The 20,227-nt window shown below is 37.2% G+C and overlaps 1 protein-coding gene across 2 annotated transcripts in view; it reads right to left on the bottom strand.

Moving 5' to 3' along the window:
• Positions 1-20,227, bottom strand: part of EIF2AK4 (eukaryotic translation initiation factor 2 alpha kinase 4) — a gene marked incomplete at its 3' end in the record, with an annotated part of 99,644 nt that overhangs the window by 38,251 nt on the left and 41,166 nt on the right. Inside the window, 7 exon segments of one of the 2 annotated variants that reach the window (XM_036735291.1) lie at positions 722-826; positions 2,679-2,801; positions 4,536-4,622; positions 8,817-8,886; positions 9,885-10,297; positions 12,581-12,738; positions 15,039-15,148. In XM_036735291.1, the coding sequence (XP_036591186.1) occupies positions 722-826; positions 2,679-2,801; positions 4,536-4,622; positions 8,817-8,886; positions 9,885-10,297; positions 12,581-12,738; positions 15,039-15,148 (1,066 nt within the window). 2 annotated transcript variants of the gene reach the window in all.

Below are 20,227 nucleotides of genomic sequence, written 5' to 3'. Positions count from 1 at the left end.
TGTTTTGTAAATGTGGCTATTGATATGTCTAGTCTGCTTAAAGCAGAGTACACTTGCATAAATTCACGGATGGAAGTTATAGCATTACATATTAAAAACTCTACGCTCTTTACTGCTCACTCCCTACCTACATTACTAATGTTCATGGTGGCAGCTAGGAGATCCAGAACTAAAATTTCTGAGGGAGCCAGAAATATATGCTTAAGAAGACAGTAGCAGATATGACTTATTATAGTGTTCCAGTCTTGGTAGTGGAGCCCATTGCTCTGAACCCTGGCCATCTAGCCTGTGCTTCGGCTACAGACTAGCCCCATGCCCTGAAGACAAAAAGAACTGATTAGATCTTGGCTCAAGTGTCTCTGGTTGGTGACTCAGCTCTAGCTGTCTTGAAGATTTTTCTCACTAAATGAAAACTTCAGACCAAACTATTAAACTAAGGGAAATTAAAATATTTTGTATTTATGATTGTATTTATGTGTTGAAATAGGCACGAAAGGATCATTTGCTTTTAACTAAAATACATTTACCAATAAATGTAAGTAATTACTAACTCATGATTAGAATGCAGAAAACAAAAGTAAACTGAAGATTCCAGTCCTGAGCCAGGAGAATCACATTAACCTTGTTTTAAAAGCATCTTTCATTGTGATTAAATCTTAAAGCTTCAGGAATGAGATTTGGTCTCTTTTAATTATGGTCTCCACTTAATTAAAATACTCACAGCAAAGGCTGGGTGGTCCGTGGCCAAGCCAAAATCACCAATTTTTACATGATCATCAGAATCTAAAAAAATGTTCACAGGCTTCAAATCTCTATGAATCATTCCCTGTTAAAAGAAAGATAAGAATGATATCTTGACTTATAGATGATTATCACAAAAAGGGCTAATTTAATTTTAGGGAAAGAACCACAAGTTGCCCTTCATTTATTCCCTCATTCATGGAGTAAAGGCTTCCTGAGTATCTATTATGTAGGAACTGGGTGGGGAGAAGGATCTAGGAGAAATACAAAGTTTCAGCAATTCACTACTTCTGTCCTCAAGGAAACTACCTTCTAGTAGGAGGAGATAACACAAACACATATAGTTATACACAATATGCTGTGACAAGTGGCATTACTTCATTTTGGGCCTGTTGTCTTCTAATTGCTCTCTTTACTCTGATTTACCTTGAATAGCTATCAGATTACTCTTCCTAAAACACTCTTCCATGAACTTTTGGTTTAAGTCTAAATTCCTCATCTTGGTATTCAAGACCTGGCATTTCGAGCACCATCTTTCTTAACCTCATATAACACATCCTGTCCCAGTGGGCTCTTCACTGTCCTCTTTGTACATTATACTCATTCTTACCTCTGTGCCTCCATTCACGCTGTTCTTCCCTAATTCTTTACATTTCCAAATCCTTCTAATTTTTCAAAATCTATCTCAAGTTCTACCTGGCTCCAAAGAACATTTCCTAAATAACTCCAGCTAACACTGGACTCTTCTTCTGGACTGCCAGATTATACTTACTGTTGCCATAAGTGTTTAATGTACAAAAGTCCTGTTTCTTCCCTGTCCTTCACCTAGAAGAGTAAGCTCCCCAATGAGAAGGATTTTGTAATAGTCTTCATTTTCTATCCCCATAGTCCCAGGCACAGTAGATATATAGTAAAAACTCAGTAATATTTGTTCAACTGAATTGAAACGGAGAAATTGCATGGGAGCACAATTTTAGGATCACTAGTCATTGCTTCATAGTAATATAGTTAGAATTCTCAATGGAAGTGCTTAAAAAAAATCTGAACCCACAGATCCTGATTTTATGAAATCATTTATGAAGCAGGCAGGAATGTGTGCCAAATATAGTCTAATACTATTGTATTTAAACATGGCAAAATAAAACATTTTAAGAATAATGAGCAATTAAACCAAAGAAACAGCCTAATATGTCTACATCTTCTCCCTGCTTCCTTCATGAAGTTGTCCCAGTTGTTTGTTACACAATGGTCAAGTTATTTTCCCTGTGCTTAGCCCAACAAAAGTTGTGGCAAGGAGGATCACTTCAATGCTGGGAGACAACTATGTTCCAGGACTTTATTTGTCCTAAACGGATGGGTTTTAAAATGCAGGCAGTTCATTCTGAAGCTAGGTTCATGTTTTTTCATTTATAGTGGACTCAAAAGTTCTGGCTTTTAAAATGACAAACTCTCAACGAGAAATAAGAGTAGAAAATAGACTGCTCTCATCTTTGTCCTTTTGTTCACCCAAAAGATGATATAATTAGTTCTTAAAAATATTTCCAGGAAAGGCCATCACCAATTCAATGAAAATAATCACAATTTAGAGGAAACACTTCATTTTTACCTCTCTTAATTTTTTACTCCCTTTTAAAATAAATCCTTCACTGGATCACCCTTTCATACCACATATATCCCAAGATGCAGTCTAGTCTTCAGAATTCTTTTGGTACTTCTTATCAACCTTTGTACCCCATTCTATCCCCATTAACAAAACAAATCTGCCATTACAAGGCTTCCTTATATTTTTCTCTTACATGTACTTTTTCTTCTCAGAACTGATGCAATTTTATTAAATCTCATATTTCTGTACATGTCACATATAATTATACAATCATGTGAGTACTTTAATTTTGAGACATGAAATGGGATAAATCAGTGCAGTAACGTTTACTAACCTTTTCATGGATATAGGCTAAACCATCCAGAATTTCTCTGAAGAGTCTCCACAGTCTGACAGAGTCTTGATACAATCCTTGGTCAATGGTGTCCCTTAAAGTACTCTTTTCACAGTATTCCATCTTTGGATAAGGATAAACCAGTGAGAAGTTGAACATTCACCTGCTGACTTAAAATACTACTTGAAGCTGTGCTCTAATTTTATACATTTATCAATAATTTGAGGAAGCTGTTATATAGTAAGGTAGACCAAGTACTATTTATGGCATGTACTACCACAAGCAACCCTCTCCCCCCTTTTATAAAGGTCCCTAATGTAAGTGAAAATGGCAAGAACTAGGAGTTTTAAGTTTGATGTAGTTGTTTTGAAAGATGTTTTCAACTAATTTATTAGAACTAATATAATGATGCCATCACATTTTCCATAATTTATGCATTAAATGAATCAAGAATGATTTTCTAGACCAGGGCTGACCAACCTTAGGTTTTTATTGAAACAATAGACAATATATTTTGACTTGCCATTTTAGTGAGAGCTCTGTGGTAGCTTGGATTTGCTTACTAAAGCATTTATATAAATTTCTATGCTAGTAGGCGGATCGCATAAATAGCACTGTGGGCCGCATTTTGGATAGCCCTGTTCTAAACCAAATTCTAACATTTAAAAAAATTAGTGATTCTTAATTTGCTCAGAATCACATTTACTGGTCTCTAACCTGACACCATAATTATATTAAAGTAGCAAAACAGCATAAGAGCATTGAATTTTATAGTCAGTATGGTACATAGACTATTTATGCAATTGGCTGATATTCTACAAATGAGCCTTTCTCCTACTGAATAAAGAAAAAAAAATATGAGGTGCTTTAAGGCCTTTAAGCTATGATTTAAATAATCCAGTATTGATACCCATCCATACTCCTAAGGAACTAAGGGTCAGCTAAAATGAGAGCACGATAATTTAGCAAGAATTCAACTTATTCTCACAAAAGCAGTAACCTACTTATGCAACCTACTTATGTTGATTGAGCTGGTCTTTTCAATGAAGTATAATGAAAATCTCATTATCAGGTCTATGTGTTGCTATCTCACAGATCTTCCACTTAAAAAAAGATTCATGCTAACCAAGATTCCCTTCTATACTGTGAAGAATACGTGCAGTTTCTTTTTCTACTTGTGGCTGGCTCTAGCCACTGTTTGACAAGCATACCATGATCTGAACCTGACAAGACCCTCCTCTTCGTGGCCAGTCTGAAGCTTAGGCTCATTTTTCATATTTTCGCACTAGGCTGGTCTGTCTCTGGCTACCATTTCTCAGCAAAGCCACACTGTTTAAAGTTCTGCTTTATCATGTCTTCTGCCCTCTTGCCTCCCCACATTCTTGAAGATACTTCACTTCAATTTGTTTCATGATGGTTGCAAATGGCCCAGTCATGAGTGTGGCATAAAAGGAGTATGTCAGTACTGGCAGAGTGAACGTATTCATTTATTTAATTGGTGATCCCATCTTATTATTTAATCAAGAGTGATGCCCATGACGCTACATTGGCATGGGAAATATTAAAGGAACCTGAGGAAAGCTGACAGAGTGTTGTTGGCTGTGGGAAGTTTACAGAAAGGCATGGAGAAGAACTGTACAGCATGAGAAGGCACGGAGGAGTGGCAATCTGCACTGGCGGACAACACACCCAGAACAATGAGATTACGTAAAATGCTCAAAGAAATCTTTTGCCGAAGCTTTTTACATATGCCATTATGTCTCTTTCTTACGTCCTCTTTTTCTAGTCCTTTCAAAAGAAACGCCCAATCTACTAAAGGATGCTGCTGTACTGTCCAAGAGAACCCTGCATGATCACCTGGATGTATAAATAATGGACTGCCTGAGTCATCAGGGATTGTTCACTTTCCTGGTGATCACTTTTTTCATTGCATTCTTCATCCTGCTTCATGAAAAAAAAAAAAACAAACCAGAAAATAATGAATTAGCTGATACTAACCCAGAATATCATTGCCAAGTATTTATGAAATCCCCAGACACACCTGTATACGCACTGTGCTAAGTGTTAGGCAGCCAAAGACAGAAAGAAGTAAAACAGTCCTGCCCTCAAGAAGTTTACATTCTATCAGTGTGTCGAAGGAAAAAGGAGGGTGAGGGAAGACAACATGTACACATAAAGGAAACTATGAAATACATACAAAATAAATATAAGATAGTTTGGAATGTATTCTAGGTGTGGGAATAGGAGGTGGAATGTGATGTAGGGCAGAAGAATAATAAGGCCAGTTTGGTTGGCCTATAGAGTGTGTAGGGGAGTAAAGGGTAAACAGAAGGTAGATTAGGGTCAAGTTTCATAGGGTTTTAAATACCAAATAGGGGAGGTTATTTATATTTGCTTCTAGAGGTAATAGGGAGTCATTGATACCTATCAACACCAAAATATCTTCTCACAATCAGAGTAAAGATACAGAATAAAATTTTAATGTTTCAGTTAAAAAAATTCTTATAAAGTACCAGAGTGTTAATTTTAGAATAAAATATGTCCAGATCTCTCTAGATCTAATATGGTAAAATATGAACGTGAACAGATTTTTAAGCAGTTAGTAAAACTTGCACTATTCTCTGGAGTGAGCAGTTTAGCTGACATGTTAGTGATTACGCTATATCATGGTACTGTTGTTCCATTTGGCTGTTTAGTTTGACCTAAAAAGCAAATTAAATATGTTCCTTTTATTGCCATCAAACATTTTTCATGACTAATATGTTAAAGGCATAATTTTAAAATTTCCTTCCTTCTACAGTGGCTTTGTTTTTTGGTTTGTTCTTTTAACGTGAGGAGAAACGACTAATTGCTAAAAATTAACCAATCTTACGGCCTTTCTGATTTACATTTGGATCTCAAAGATAAAAGACAAAATGTAGAAATAATGATTAATCCAATACAATTCAATAAACAGTTATTGTCTACTGTATACAAGACATTGCTAGGTGGTGGTGACACAGGATAAAGCTTCATGTGAATTATCTTATTTATGGATTGACAGGACACTAATACTATCATAGGAGCTTCTCTCTGCCATGTGGCACAGTTTTGAGGTGGCTCCCCTAGCCATCAGTTGCAGGATATTCAGAGAATGAAAAATTTTAATATGATCTGGGCAAAACAGAATGTAAATATGTTATCTAAACCACTGGAGTCAAACTCAAACAGAAACATATCCTTTCAGGCTACATACTGACTTAGAATACCACAAATTAACATTATCTATGTTGTAATACATTTTTATTCATTATATATATTACAATTTTATCTGGGTGGAGGAGGTGGTACTCAGAAGTTTTAAGTTTGATAGTTCTGTTCTAAACCATCACTTCATAGAGTAAGAGAATTTTAGAGTTTGAAGGTCCCTCAAAGGCCATCTAAGCTGATGTGCCCCTGAAAATCGCCTCCTTCACAACATATTTGAAAAGTAGTTATTCAGTCTTTCCTTGAGACCCCTAATGAAGGAGGGCCCACCACCTCTTTAAGGATGAGGATCTAGATTATAGATCTGGGATTTCACTGGTATAGGGAATCTGAGATGAGCACACTTTCCCTATCAATGTAGGCTGACATTTTCCTCTGCAACTGATAGCTCTAGAGGGCTGCTCAGAGCACTGAGAGGTTCAGGGATTTGCCCAGGGTCACAGAGCAGCATGTGTCAGAGGTGGGGCCTGAATCCAGGTCTTACAAGCTTGAGGCTAACTCTCTAGCCATATTGCCACACTGGAATTTAAAGCATTCTAAAATAAGATGTAGATAATTTCTGAATTCTATCTGGATCATTTATAGCAACATTCTTAGCACAGATAGTCAAGTTTACAAATATGACAGATATATCACGGTTCTACAAGATCAAAGAAATACTAAAAACAACTTGCACATTTCTACTTCTTTCAAATCAATTCAAACTGCTTAATAGTGCCTACGTAGAAACATTTGTTATCTACATCCAGTACGACTCCATGGGTTATTTTCACTCCTAGTAATAAAGTCATCATATCTTACCCACATCTGAACACTGCCTATCTCTAGAATCCAGTAGAGAGGATGTAACACCACTCTGATGGATGCCTAAATAAACTGATAGCCATTTATGAAGATAAGCAATAGGATCAGATAGGACATCCATTGGGGTTAGAGGTCTCAGGGATGGTCCATGAAAAATGAATCAGGCTGATAAAGGCCTCATTTCTAAAATATACAGGGAACTGAGTCAAATATATAGGAATACAAGCCATTCCCCAATTGAGAAATGGTCAAAGGATATGAACAGGCAGTTTTCAGAGGAAGAAATTAAAGATATCTATAGGCATATGAAAAAAATGCTTGAAATCACTACTGATTAGAGAAATGCAAATCAAAACAACTCTTAGATACCACATCTATCCTGTCAGATTGGCTAAAATAACAAATCAGGAAAATGATAAATGCTGGAAAGGATGTGGGGAAATTGGAACATTGTTACATTGCTGTTGGAGTTGTGAGATGATCCAGCCATTTTGGAGAGCAATTTGGAACTATGCTCAAAGGGCTATAAAAATGTTCATACCCTTTGACCCAGCAATACCACTTCTAGGGTTGTATCCCAAAGAGATCACACAAGCGGGAAAAGGACCCATATGTACAAAAGTATTCATAGCAGCTCTTTTTGTGGTAGCTAAGAATTGGAAATCAAAGGGATGCCCATCAATTGGGGAATGGCTGAACAAGCTGTGGTATATGAAGGTAATGGAATACTACTGTGATATAAGAAATGGGGATGATACGGACTTCATAATAACCTGGAAAAACCTACATTACATAATGCTGAGTGAGCAGAGCAGAGCCAGGAGAACATTATACACAACCACAGATATACGGATTCTGTGAGGACTAACCCTGACAGACTTTGCTCTTCTCAGCAACATAAGGTACAAAGACAATTCCAAAGGACTCACGATGGAGAATGCTATCTACATCCAGAGAAAGAACTATGAAGTATGAATGCAGATTGAGGCACACTTCATGCTAGCCTTTCCCCCCCCCTTTTTTTTTCTTTTTCTCTCTTTTGTTTTTGTTTTTTTTCGTTGCGTTTTTTTTTTTGGTCCTGTTCCTTCTTTCTCATGATTCATTTCATTGATCACAATTCCTCTCCATAACTTGACTAGTGTGTAAATTAATTCAATGTGAAGTTATACATGGAAGTTATATGGGATTCCATCCCATCTTGGGGAGGGAGGGGGGAGGGAGGGAAGAAAATCTGGAACTCAAAATTATGTAGAACCGAGTGTTGTAAACTAAAAATTAAAAAGAAAGAAGGAAAGAAAGATGAATCAGGATTGGTTGGGGCAGGGAGAGAACAAGCAAAATGCAAGGAGTAGGTGCTGCCTATGTGTGCTGTGGCCCTTCTCATTCTGGCTCCACAGCTTACATCTTTTTCCCATTCCCAATGTACCACAAAGTAATTATTTTTATTTTGGTCAGAAAATCATCTAAAGACCATGCAACGTCCTCTGAAAAAAGGAAATTTGTTAATATGGATAAATACAACACTAATAACTGACATTTATAAGGGACTCTAAGGTTTGCAAACACTTTACCTCCTCTACCTCATTTAATCCTTAGAGCAGCACTGTTACATAGGCACAATAGATACTACTATCTCCATTCTACAGAAAAGGAAATGGTGGCTTAGGGAGGTTAAGTGATTTGCCCAGGGTCACAGTATCAGGGAGTGAGATTTGGGCCCAGTGTTCATCTGCCTGCATGTCCTATGTTCTTTCCATCCTATTACTCTCTATTAATAACCTCAGGTATTCAGTATTAATCTCACGGGTCATCAACGAATGCTTTGCTTAGAAAGGTTCCTTACCTCACAAGGATGTCCTTTACTCAGTCAACTTAGCAGTATCCAGATGTATTAAGGTAGCTTATAAATCAAAGGTGTCACTGTGGGGAAACATTTTTGAGAAGGAGATTTCTCCTGCTTTTAAGAATAAGTTATCTGGAATTGATGGCTGAATTAAGTGTTTACAACTGGAATCAGGTTGTATGCTTTTAAACTCTCTCTTATAGTCTAGCTAGTTAACCAAGTTATGCAATTAAGCATTTATTTACCTGACTGGGCCTCTTACTGTTTTCATCTTCATTGTCAAAAATGATATCACTTTCGGAATCTGTGGCTGGTCTTTAAAAAAGAAAAAAAAGTGAAAAGAAAGGAAAATTCAGTCTCTTTAAATTTCCAAAATCAATAAATCTGGACAATTCTCAAAAAAGAAAGGTGTTTGATATACGGTTTAACATCCATAAATAGCACTCAGAGATATAAATTCACCTAGTTAGCACATTAAACTAATTCTTAGGTCCCTCATGAAAATAACTTCATTCAGAAATTATTTAAATTATTTTTCATAGGTCATCCCCTAGTAAGGGCTACAACAAAACTTAATTAAGATATGAAGAATTAAAAGCAGAGTAAGTTTATTAAATTGTCAAATTACACTTTCTTATCCATGGGCTTCTGTTTACAATTATATTCATTATTTTGCTAACTAATTTTGGAATCTTCAGTAGATCTTACCTCAGGACTACAAATTATCTGGACTCTGCTATTAAGTAGCTAGTATACTAGAAAGTATATATTACTTAATATACTAGATGAAAAAGTATGAATGCCCGACAGAAAAATCCGGCAAATGAAATCAGGTAGAAAGTTTTTATAATCTGGAATCCACTTCCCCTTTCCTTACTTTTTTCTATACTCTTTTTTTTTTCTTGAGACTAAGTTTCTCTATCTTATCTGAGCTAGAAATCCCTTGTGAGGACTCGATGCCGATGATTCATCAGCCTTAACCTCTGCCAGGAGCAGGGATTATAGGTGTGCATCACCACATCCAGCTTTCCTATGCAATCTACTATAGCCTCAAGTGTGGAAATCCTTCAAGTACCATGAAAAGTTTTAAAGCTTTAATTGGATATGGTTTAAAATGAAGGGTCTGTTAGATAAGTTTTATGTATGCTCTAATTAAAAATCAAATCATGTTTTCAATAGCCTTGCAAATAAGAGTTTGTAAAACAGACAAACACATGTGCTAAATACTATGAACAGGCTTGGTTGGCTAAGGGATTTCTTTTCAAAGATTCTTTGGTTTCCCAAATTAAATAACATTTACTGAATCAACTTACAAAAATGACTGTGAGAACACTCCATCCCGATCGTCATCATCTTCATCATCATCACTTGACTCCTGATTGGCTCCAGTGAACTTGGCACTGGAGGATGTGCTCCACTCCACTGAACTGGTCAGGATTGGAGGAGGAGCATTGGTTTCCACATCATCTGTCAACTCAAGTCCATTTTTTCCATTCTGTTGCCCCTTTTTAGGGGCTGGATTCTCTTCACTTACATCTGAGGATAGGCAGCCAGGAGAGGGCATCTCGTGTTTTTCTATCCAGGCATTGTAGTACCTCACAATATTCTCATGATTCAGCCGAGAAAGCAAGGTCACTTCCCCTTTAATTCGTCTAAATTGTTTGCTGGCAGGATTGATTGGGATCCGCTTCACAGCATAGCAACAACCATCGAGTTTATTCTGCACCTATTAGAATAAGAGCACCACAAGGTGGCTATCCATTTGGTACGTCATGTTTGCCACATTATATGGTTACTTTAATACAGTACTACTTGAGTGGACCCACAATCCTATATCATAATTCCAACTGGAAACCAAGTCTGTGCTTAAAGGTTACATATGTAAAACTTTCATATGAAAGTAAAATACCTTAAATCGCACTAAAATGGTCCTTGCCCTCACATATCTTACTAACAAGGGGAAAAGATATAACCACAGATAGTTATATCACATGACAAGTGCATTAGAAAAGTACAGAACAGTGCTATCTAAAGGCCAAGGAGAAAAGTCATGTCCGATGGGGTGGTTAATTCTCTGATCACTGATTCAGAACTGGAAGGTCCCCGAGTCCAACCCTTTCTTTTTATAGATGAGAGAACTGATTCAGAGAGGTTATAGACCATATATATATATATATATATATATATATATATATATATATATATATATATATGTTCAAGGATACACACATAATAAATATCAGAGCTAGGATTGGAACTCAGATCCTCTGCTGCAAATCTAGCACTCTTTCCACTCTACCCTGCTTCCTCTCATTGAGAAAGGCTTCATAGATGGGGTGGCATTTGAGTTGAGATTGAAAGGATGAGTGTGAATTCAATAGTTGAGAAAGGTATGAAGACATTATAACCACAGGAAATGATATAAATAAAAAATATAAAAATAAAATAAGATAAAGTAAATAAAAAAATTAAAAAACCATAAAAATAAAAACAGTAAGCAGGCAGGAAACCTGAAGCCCACAGAAAGTACAATAAATTCTCTGTTTGGTGTATACAGGTTACATTACCTAAGAGTTAATTCTTAAGTCATTTGCTTATCATTTCTGAAAAATTTTTGATATTTTCCTCCCTAATTCCAGATTGAGGGTAGGTTCATTCTGTTAGCCAGGACAACCAGAGGCAGCAAGACTGATGTTTTCACAAATGCTTCCTAATTGTCCCTTTTCAGTGCCAACCATGCTTTCTAATTTTATAAAGAAACCATTTCTGAAGTAAATTTTATTCCCTTGCACTCCTAAAGTTTTTTACTTTCTACTAATGTGACGTTTGGGAGAACTGATCTTATTTTTCCCTCTAGGCTTATTAGGCTAAGCTAAAGTCTAAAGTTAGAAAAACCTAACTGGATATTTTATGAGGCTTCTTTCAAAGTTTGTTGTTTTATGAGGCTTCTTTCAAAATACACTGTTGCTGTTATTGTTCCCTCCAGTTGTTAGATTGAAGATTTATGGACAGTAAAGTGTCATAACCGAGAGTTCAACTAAGGTAACATATGCACCTAAAAGAATCACAGAGATAGGTTTCTATATCCTATACAGCCAGAGTCCATGTCCTAGGAAGTTTCAATGGAAAAGTAAATTAACTTCAGTAAATGGCAAAATACCAAGGGCCTTCCATGGTAGTATCTGCACCACCCCAATAACATGTCCTACTGTGGACCATTTATTGATACCATCTTTTTTAATGAATAACATATACATATATATGCATATATAAATATATATGTATGCATGCACACATAGATATATCAAATTTATTTATAGAATACATATTTTTACTTCCCAATAAGTCCAATCAAAGTGTTTCTTAATTATTTAAACACAGTTTAGATGATTTTCTAAAGTTAGAATATTCTACAAAATGATAAAAGAAATTATCCAAATAAATGGGAATGAAGAACAAAAAGGAAGACCCAAGAACAACCACATCTTAAAAATACATCACTTATTTCCATCTCTGTAAGAGATGGAAAATATAAGCCATCAAAACCATCTCTGGTCATTTCACAGTTAGGTTCCATCTTTGTTCTAGCCTGGGCAGCCCTTTATCTACAACAAATCCAAAAGCAAATAATTTGAAAAGAAAAACTGATTATTTTCTTTTGAACAAAAGTACAGTAAAATGTCCCCTGCTTAGAAGTCTTGACTTCACTTGATGGGCTGTTAGAATAATGTGTGTTTCATGTTAATGTTAGTGCATTAAACTCAAGTAGAAGAGTGAAATTCTCCTAATGTGCACATTGTCATTTCAAGTAAAAGTCCTTAATGCCAGGAAGGTGCAGATGATCGCTGCTTCAACTAATAGTAACAATTTTCTCACAAAAAAGACAAACCTATAAGAGATTTTTAGAAGGAAAATAAGCACTACTATTAAAATAATGAGAAGGTATTTCAGAGAAGGGAATAGGGAAGAAGAAATCAGAAATGCAAATGAGAAAAACTGTATACCATACCTTGATGACAGCTCCAAAAGCTCCTTTACCAAGTAAATGTAATTCTTCAAACTCATTGAAATATCGGGAAAATTGTCTTTGTGTTTCAGTGAAGAATGATGCACTGGGTAGCTGGCTGCTGGGAATAACAGTCTCAGCATAATCTAGCCCTCCAGAATCTGAGATAAAGCAAAGAGATTTAAGGAAGACAAAGTACAGAAAGGCTCTAACAATACCCAGAGGCCTAATAAACCAGATGACCTCAACACTACGATAAGCATTCCCAGTTAATAGATTAGGATACACTGGTAAATTTTCAAGTCCTACCTACAGATTTCCAAGCTTGTTGCTGCTTAGTATCTCCCTCTCCCCAGAAGCCCTCATTTCTGTGGTTTGTTGGATTCCCCTTTTCTGTTTTGTTAAGTGATTTACTGTTGTTGTTTTTGTAACAGTTAACAAAAAGTTTACTTAGACACAGCAAACAAGGATATTCTAGCACTTAGTTGAGAAAGGCCTCCCCACTCTCCTTGTGGAAATGTAGCTGTCTGACAGAAAAGGGTATAGCAATTTACAAATTTGGGAAATCCACCAAGTCTGAAGGGCCCTGACTTCAGATGAGTTGGCTATCATATGCCCTTAGATAACTAGGAAACAACATCACTTCTGCCAGATGCTACCAGCTGCATCCATTGAGCTGCAGCTCAAGCCTTAGCTTTTTGGCCAATAAAGTCCCAGCACAAGTTTTGTCACATCATCAGAGAAATACTAGTCTAACTTACATTATTAAGGGAAGGGCAAACCCTGATAGATAGTGGTCTTGTTCAGTCACAGTCAATTAATACTCTACCTCACCAATGTTAAGGCTACATTGAGATTTAGAGTAGTTCTTTATAAAAAAGGAAAGGGACTACTACCACAGAGAAACAAATTTGCTTAATGATATCAATTTCTTTAATAGATACCATTCTTACTGCTGTTGCACATCTCCTCTGGGTTTGAGCACATTTATGCAATATCTTATATATCTTATATATTAGTATATGCTTTATACATACATGCTCCCAAGGGTAGTAAGGCTGGAAAGTTACTTGGCTCTGCCACTGCTTTTGTGCTTTTTAGCTTCTACTGGAGGCAGGCAGCAACCACCCCAGGGCTTGCCTCAGGCCATCCTGCCCCACTCTAGGCAAGCACACCAGGCCCCTGCTTTATTTCTCCCCACTCTGCATGCCAACTCTTTAAAATAAATCCAGGCTCCCTGTAAAGACTTATTAAAGCTTTTATTGTCTGAATTTTGGCTGCTCAGGAACAGCTTTCACACTTATACAATAGTTCTGATAAAGGTTGACCCAAAATTATGTTTTTACAGAATCAATTAATGGTTTAAGGTGCAGTGTGCCAGCCTGTTCCACTTGTAAAGCTTCCACTTATGTCTATTATGTCTATGGAAAGTCAGCTGTTCTCTAATTCTGTGGAAGATAGGACAATATGAAGCTGCCCTAAATTGTATGAAGGAACTTGGTTAGATATTGAGACCGGAAAATATCTGCTAATAGAAAACTTTCACAGACTCATAGAATTTCAGAGTTGGAAGGGACCTTAAAGAAACTTTTGCCAAATTATTCCTTAAAAAGAACCTCCTACACAGGTCTGACCATGGCACTCCCCTGATCAAAACTCTTCAGTGGCTCACTACAGTCTTTAGCAGGAAATACAACTTCACAGTCTGGCATTTGAAGCCCTCTATAATTTGTCTTCCACCAACCTTGCAGGACTTATTTCATATTAATTCCCCTTAATGGAATTAGCATCCTAGTCAAACTGGCCAACTAGCTGTTCCCCAAAATGAGGAATATTGCATCATCTGTCTCTATGCCTTTGCAAAATCTGTTCTCCGTGCCTGGAATGTTCTCCCTCATCATTTTTGCCTCTTAGAAGTTCAAGTCAGTCTTTCCAGGCTAATCTCAGGCGCCACCCCCTAAACAAAGCCTTTTCTAATCTCCTTGCCCAGCTCCTAGCTGTCAGTGTTCTATTCCTCCTCAACTTATTGAGTATTTGTCTATTTGTGCAAATGCTTACTTCAAGAATGATGTCAGCTTGGGGCAGATAGGTGGTGCAGTGAGTAGAGCACCAGCCCCTGGAGTCAGGAGTACCTGAGTTCAAATCCGGCCTCAGGCACTTGACATACTTACTAGCTGTGTGACCTTGGGCAAGTCACTTAATGCCAATTGCCCTACCTTCCCCCCTCCAAAAAAAATTTAAAATTAAAAAAAAAAAAAAGAATAATGTCAGCTCCTTGAAAGCAAGGTCTATTTTTCTTTGTAGCCTCAGCACACTAGCATAGTGTCTTACACATATTGGTGCTTGATAAATGTGATAATGTGCTTAAAGCAGGGATCTGGAAAAAGGTACTTCAAGTTGTAGGATTCTGATCCCCAAATATATGCCTGCTAAAATGAGGAATCAAAAGGAAAAGGCTTACCCTCAGGACTCTCTTCTATCAAAGGCACTTTGAGCTGAGGAGGCTTTATGAATTTGTGTTTCAACAACTGCTGAGGACTCCATCTTTCCTTGTCATCTAAACACACACACCTTAGGGGACAGAGAATAAAAAATATTTAAACACCAAAAAACCCCAAATAATTAGTCAAGATGCTTATAACTACCTAAGACAAGGGAGGGGGAACCACATATAAAAAAATTTTCATATTACTGATGAATCAAGTATTACATGCAATCCAATAAACATTTAAAAATGCAATTATTATGTATAAAACAATGTGGGAGGGTCTGGAGATAAAAAGGCAATCCAAAAAATAATCTTTGCCTCAAGAACTTTACATTTAAGAAAGCAGCTTAGTATGTATTTACTCAGGATCTACTATGTGCCTAACACTATGCTGGGTGTGGTGGGAGGCAAGAGAACTCTATGACATAGTTCCTGTCCTCAAGGAGCTTACAATCTTTGGGGAAAACAAAATTTTATAATGCTTCCTGGAATGCACCTATCTTTTATAGCTTATGTTGCCAATCGAGACCCTGCATGAAATCATAATGCATCCCAACAATTCAGTAACCTATATGGTGCCATATGGCTAAAATTGGTAAAGTAATACTTGCCTAGCTATGGCTAGCCTTAATTTGAAAGTATAAAAGATTTAGAAACCTCAGAATAAGCTAGTTGCCTACTAAGGCCAGGGCTCCCAAGAAAGACTTTTCTTAAATTGGCTACTTTGACGTTAAAGATCCATGACTTTTTTTGGTGGAGGTACTCCCTTCACTGATTGGAACTCCTTACTATAATGGCCTTTATGAGTTGCTTTAGCTAAAACAACATTCCTTACTGAGTAGCCACACCTGAAGAGATATGCCTGTGGACTACAAGCACAGAATCCATTGCTGGCTCTGCACTCAAAGTCTTTCTGAATATATAGGACCTGCTAGCAGCCTGGAATCAAATTAACCTTTAAGAAACAAGTTAATCACATAATGTTATTGTCTGCATCAAACCAGAATGAATACCAATTATGGAAAAGGCACTACTAAAGTCTCTATCAGTGACTATGGAGACATGTTCTCTCTGAACATGTACAGAATTTCAGATACTTAAGTTCCCAAAATAAAATCTTCATAACAATTGCCATTCCTCCATAAACTGAAGTAAGCAGAACAAGGCAAATTATATACACGACTCCAGTAATGTAAGAAAAAAGACAGGGTAGAAAGCCTTGGAATTACAGTTATTAATCTTAGCCTGAAGATGACCCAAGGAAAAGCATCTGCTTTTTGTTTGGAGGTGCAAGGGGCAATGGGTATGGGTGCTACATGTGTTGTCAAACATAGATGATGTGTTGGTTGGTCTTGCTTATTTTTTTTGTCACAAGATTAGATTTATGGGAAAAGGGAGGAAGAAGAGAATAGGGAATAATGAGGGAAATGATTGCTGCATAAAAACAAAAGGCAACAACAAAGCAAAACAAAATTGTAATTCTTTGGAGGGAAAAAGAAATCCACAAACAAATCACTTCATTCAGTAACAACAAATATAAAATTTTGTTTTTAAAATTTTTTCTTATTTTATTGATTGGTTTTTAAATACCGAATTCATTTCCAATATATAGTTTCTCAAAAGTCTTAGTGTAGTTTTGTACCTTGGTAGCCTTTAGGACACCATACATACATATCTATCCCCCTCCTATATCCAGAGAGTCTTCTCTCCTAACAGAGATTAGAAAAGAGGGAAAAAAAGCAAAACTAGCCCACATATCGAACAAATCTGAACATATATGCCACATTCCACATGAATAGTCTTTCACCACTACAATGAAGGGAGGGAGGTACATTTTCTTTTTCTTTTCAGGATCAAGCTTGATCATTAGGGTCACATGACATTCAATTTTGTTTTTTTGTTCTTCCCAACCACACTGTTGATTGTATATGTTGTTTTTCAGGAGACATTATGTTTATTGTTTTTCTGGTTCTGCTTACAGTGTTTGGCAGACAGGAAGTGCTTAAAAATGTTTGCTGATTGGTTATTTCATTCTGTATTTTGCTCACCTAAGTTTTCTCATGTTTCTCTAAATTCTTCATAGCCTACATGCCTCACTTTCCTATCTCGTCCATCTGTCTACAGTGCCATCTGTCCGACACTGTTATTTTGCTTCACCTGACCTGGACCAGGATCCTCTGAACCACAGACCTATAGAATTCACACCCCTAGTGCCTGTGGAAGTTAATCCTCTCATCTTTGGACATTTGCCCTAGGATTCAACCATCCTGATAGGAAATCATGTATATATTAACCCACTTAGCACACCAGATGGCCCCAGACCAACTTATGCTTGAAAGACCTCCAGTGATGGTAGAATTCACTACTTCTAGAGGCAATCCACTCCACTGCTGTATTCCACTTCTGTACTCCTCTGTTAGCAAAGGGCAGCTAGGTGGCGTAGTATGCTAAGCTTGGGGCCAGGATAGCTGTGTGACCCTGGGCAAGTCATTTAACCCTGTTTGCTTCAATTTCCTCATCTGTAAAAGTAGCTGGAGAAGGAAATGACACACCACTCCAGTATCTTTGCCAAGAAAATATCAAATGGGGTCATGAAGAGTCATACATGTCTGAAAAATGACTGAACGACAATAAATTGTTAGCCAATTTTCCTTACACCAAGCCCAAATCTGCCTCTCTCCATACACTCTTCCTAGTTCTGCTGTCTGGGGCCATGCAGAACAAATGTACTTTCTCTTGAACATGAGGACTTTTCAGCCACGTGAAAACCACAACTGTGTTTCTCCCACAGTCTTTTCTGTAGGCTAAGCATCTCCAGTATCTTCAACTGATTCTCATTACTGCATGGGCTCCAGATTTCCATCTTCTGCGCAAGCTTTTATTTGTCAATTTCCTAAAATGACGAGTTGTACTCAAAACATTACTGAACATTAATACATATCTCTAAACTTGTTGATAATAATTTACAGTTAATTTAAATGACAATAATTTTTAATCTTTTTTGCCAAGTCTATTACTAACCTCATCTATAACAAATACGTAAAGTCAAGCAAAATAAATCACACTAGTTATGCCCAAGAATTCAGGTTTAATTTTGAACCTTTAGTCCTTCACTTTTCTGGAGAAGGATGGAAGGTCCTCTTCCGTCTTTTCTACAAGATCAGTATGAGATAAGCAAATACACCCTGGATTCTACCCCTAGCAGATTAACTCCACCATAATCCACACCCTCTCTAATCTTCCAACTCTACCTATCAACTGGCTCCTTTCCTCCTGGCTACAAACACACCCAGGTTTCCCCAATCTTCAAAAAACAGCCTCACTTGATATTACAGTTCTCGCAAAGGTGGGTTATATCCCTTCCCTTTCTTGGCTAAACTCCTTGAGGAAGTCAGCTACACTAGGTACTCCCACTTTCCCTCCTCTTTCTTGCACCTAAATCCTAAGTAATCTGGAATCTGACCTCATCATTCAACTGAAATTGCCCTTTTCAAAGTTACTAATGATTTCTTGATTGACAACTACAATGGCATTTTCTCACTCCTCATCCTTTTTTACCTCTCTTTAGCTTTTAATGCTGCTGATCACATCTTCTCCTGGATACTCTCTCCTCTCTAGGTTTTCATTACACTGTTCTTGCCTCTTTTTCTTCCTATCTCCTTAGTCTCCTATATTTTCATCAATGGCATGACCACTAACTGTAGGTGTCTCCCAAGTCTTGGTATGGACCCTCTTATCTTCTTCTTCTATACTATTTCTGTCCTTGGCTCCCATGAGTTCAAAGATCACCTCCATGAAGATGATTCCCAGATCTATCTATCCAGTCCTAATCTCTCTCCTGAGCTCCATTCCATATCACCAACTGTCTTTTGTAATCTTGAAATGGATATCCCATAGAAATCTCAAGTAAAATATATCCAAAACAGAGGACTCATTATTTTTATTCCCCAACCTCTCACTTTTCAACTCTCCTCTTACTCTGGTCATCCAGAGTCATAACTTTGGTGTCATCCCCAATGTACCTCTCATACTAACCCTATATATCAAATCTTATTGTTTATATTTTTACAACTTCTTTCATACACTTTCCCTTCTTTCCACTCACAAAATCACCTTCCTTGTATAGGCCTTTACAACCTCTCACCTAGACTATTCCAATGGCCTTTTGGTTGGTATTTCTGACTTAAGTCTCTCCTTACTCCACTAAGCTGCCAAAATGATTTTCCTAAGTCTAACCATGTTAGTCTTCTATTCAATTAACTCCAGTGATTCTCTATAACCTCTCTATAACCTCCAGAATCAAATATGAAATCCTCTGTTTGGCATTTAAAGGTCTTCACAACATGACCCTTTTTTACCTTTCCAGTGTCTTTACACTTTTACTCCCCTCCATGTACTTTATGATCTAGTAACACTAGTCTCCTTTCTATTCCTTGTACAAAACAATTCCACTCTCAACCCTACGCCCTTGCACTGGGTGTGTTCCATGTGTAGAATGATCCTCCTCACCTCTGCCTTTTAGCTTCCTCACATTTCTTCAAGGGCTCAAATCCCTCCTTCTGCAGGAGGCCTTTCCTAGTTCCTCTCCACTACTAGTGATTCCCCTTGAGCTTACCTTCCAATTACTTTGTATGTATCATGTATGTACAGCTGTCTCTCTATGTTGTCTTTACCCTTAGAATGGGCGCTCCTTGAAGGCATATAGACTGTTTGTAGCCTTCTTTGTATCCACAGTGCTTGGTACAGGGTAAATGTTTAAAAAATGTTTGCTGACTGACTGATTAAGTCTAAACAGGAGTGCCTACTATTAGACCCTTAAGTGGAGGGAAGAGACAAGACTAACTGGCAATCCTAAGGCATTCTCTGTTTAGAAAGGTCATTGGTATTTGACCACAATAAGTCCTGAATGTCTATGATACTATGCAAAAGAATACACAAAAGTTTGAAAATTACTACAGTAAATCCTGAAGAGAACCAAACAATATAAGAATTAACCTGATGTGAAATACAGGTAATCTAGCAGTAGACAGAAAACATACCACATGGAGAGGGAAGGTGTGATACAACAAATTGATTCTAAGGCAGCATTTCAACTTCCTTGTCTTCAAAATTGGATACTCAGTGCCACCAGTACTATCAATATAGCTGAACATGACAATAAA

Source organism: Trichosurus vulpecula, chromosome 8 (genome assembly GCF_011100635.1).
Source record: "Trichosurus vulpecula isolate mTriVul1 chromosome 8, mTriVul1.pri, whole genome shotgun sequence".
Classification (NCBI taxonomy): Eukaryota; Metazoa; Chordata; class Mammalia; order Diprotodontia; family Phalangeridae; genus Trichosurus; species Trichosurus vulpecula.
Note: the sequence above shows the minus strand (reverse complement) of the source record. Positions and strands in the feature narration are given on the sequence as shown.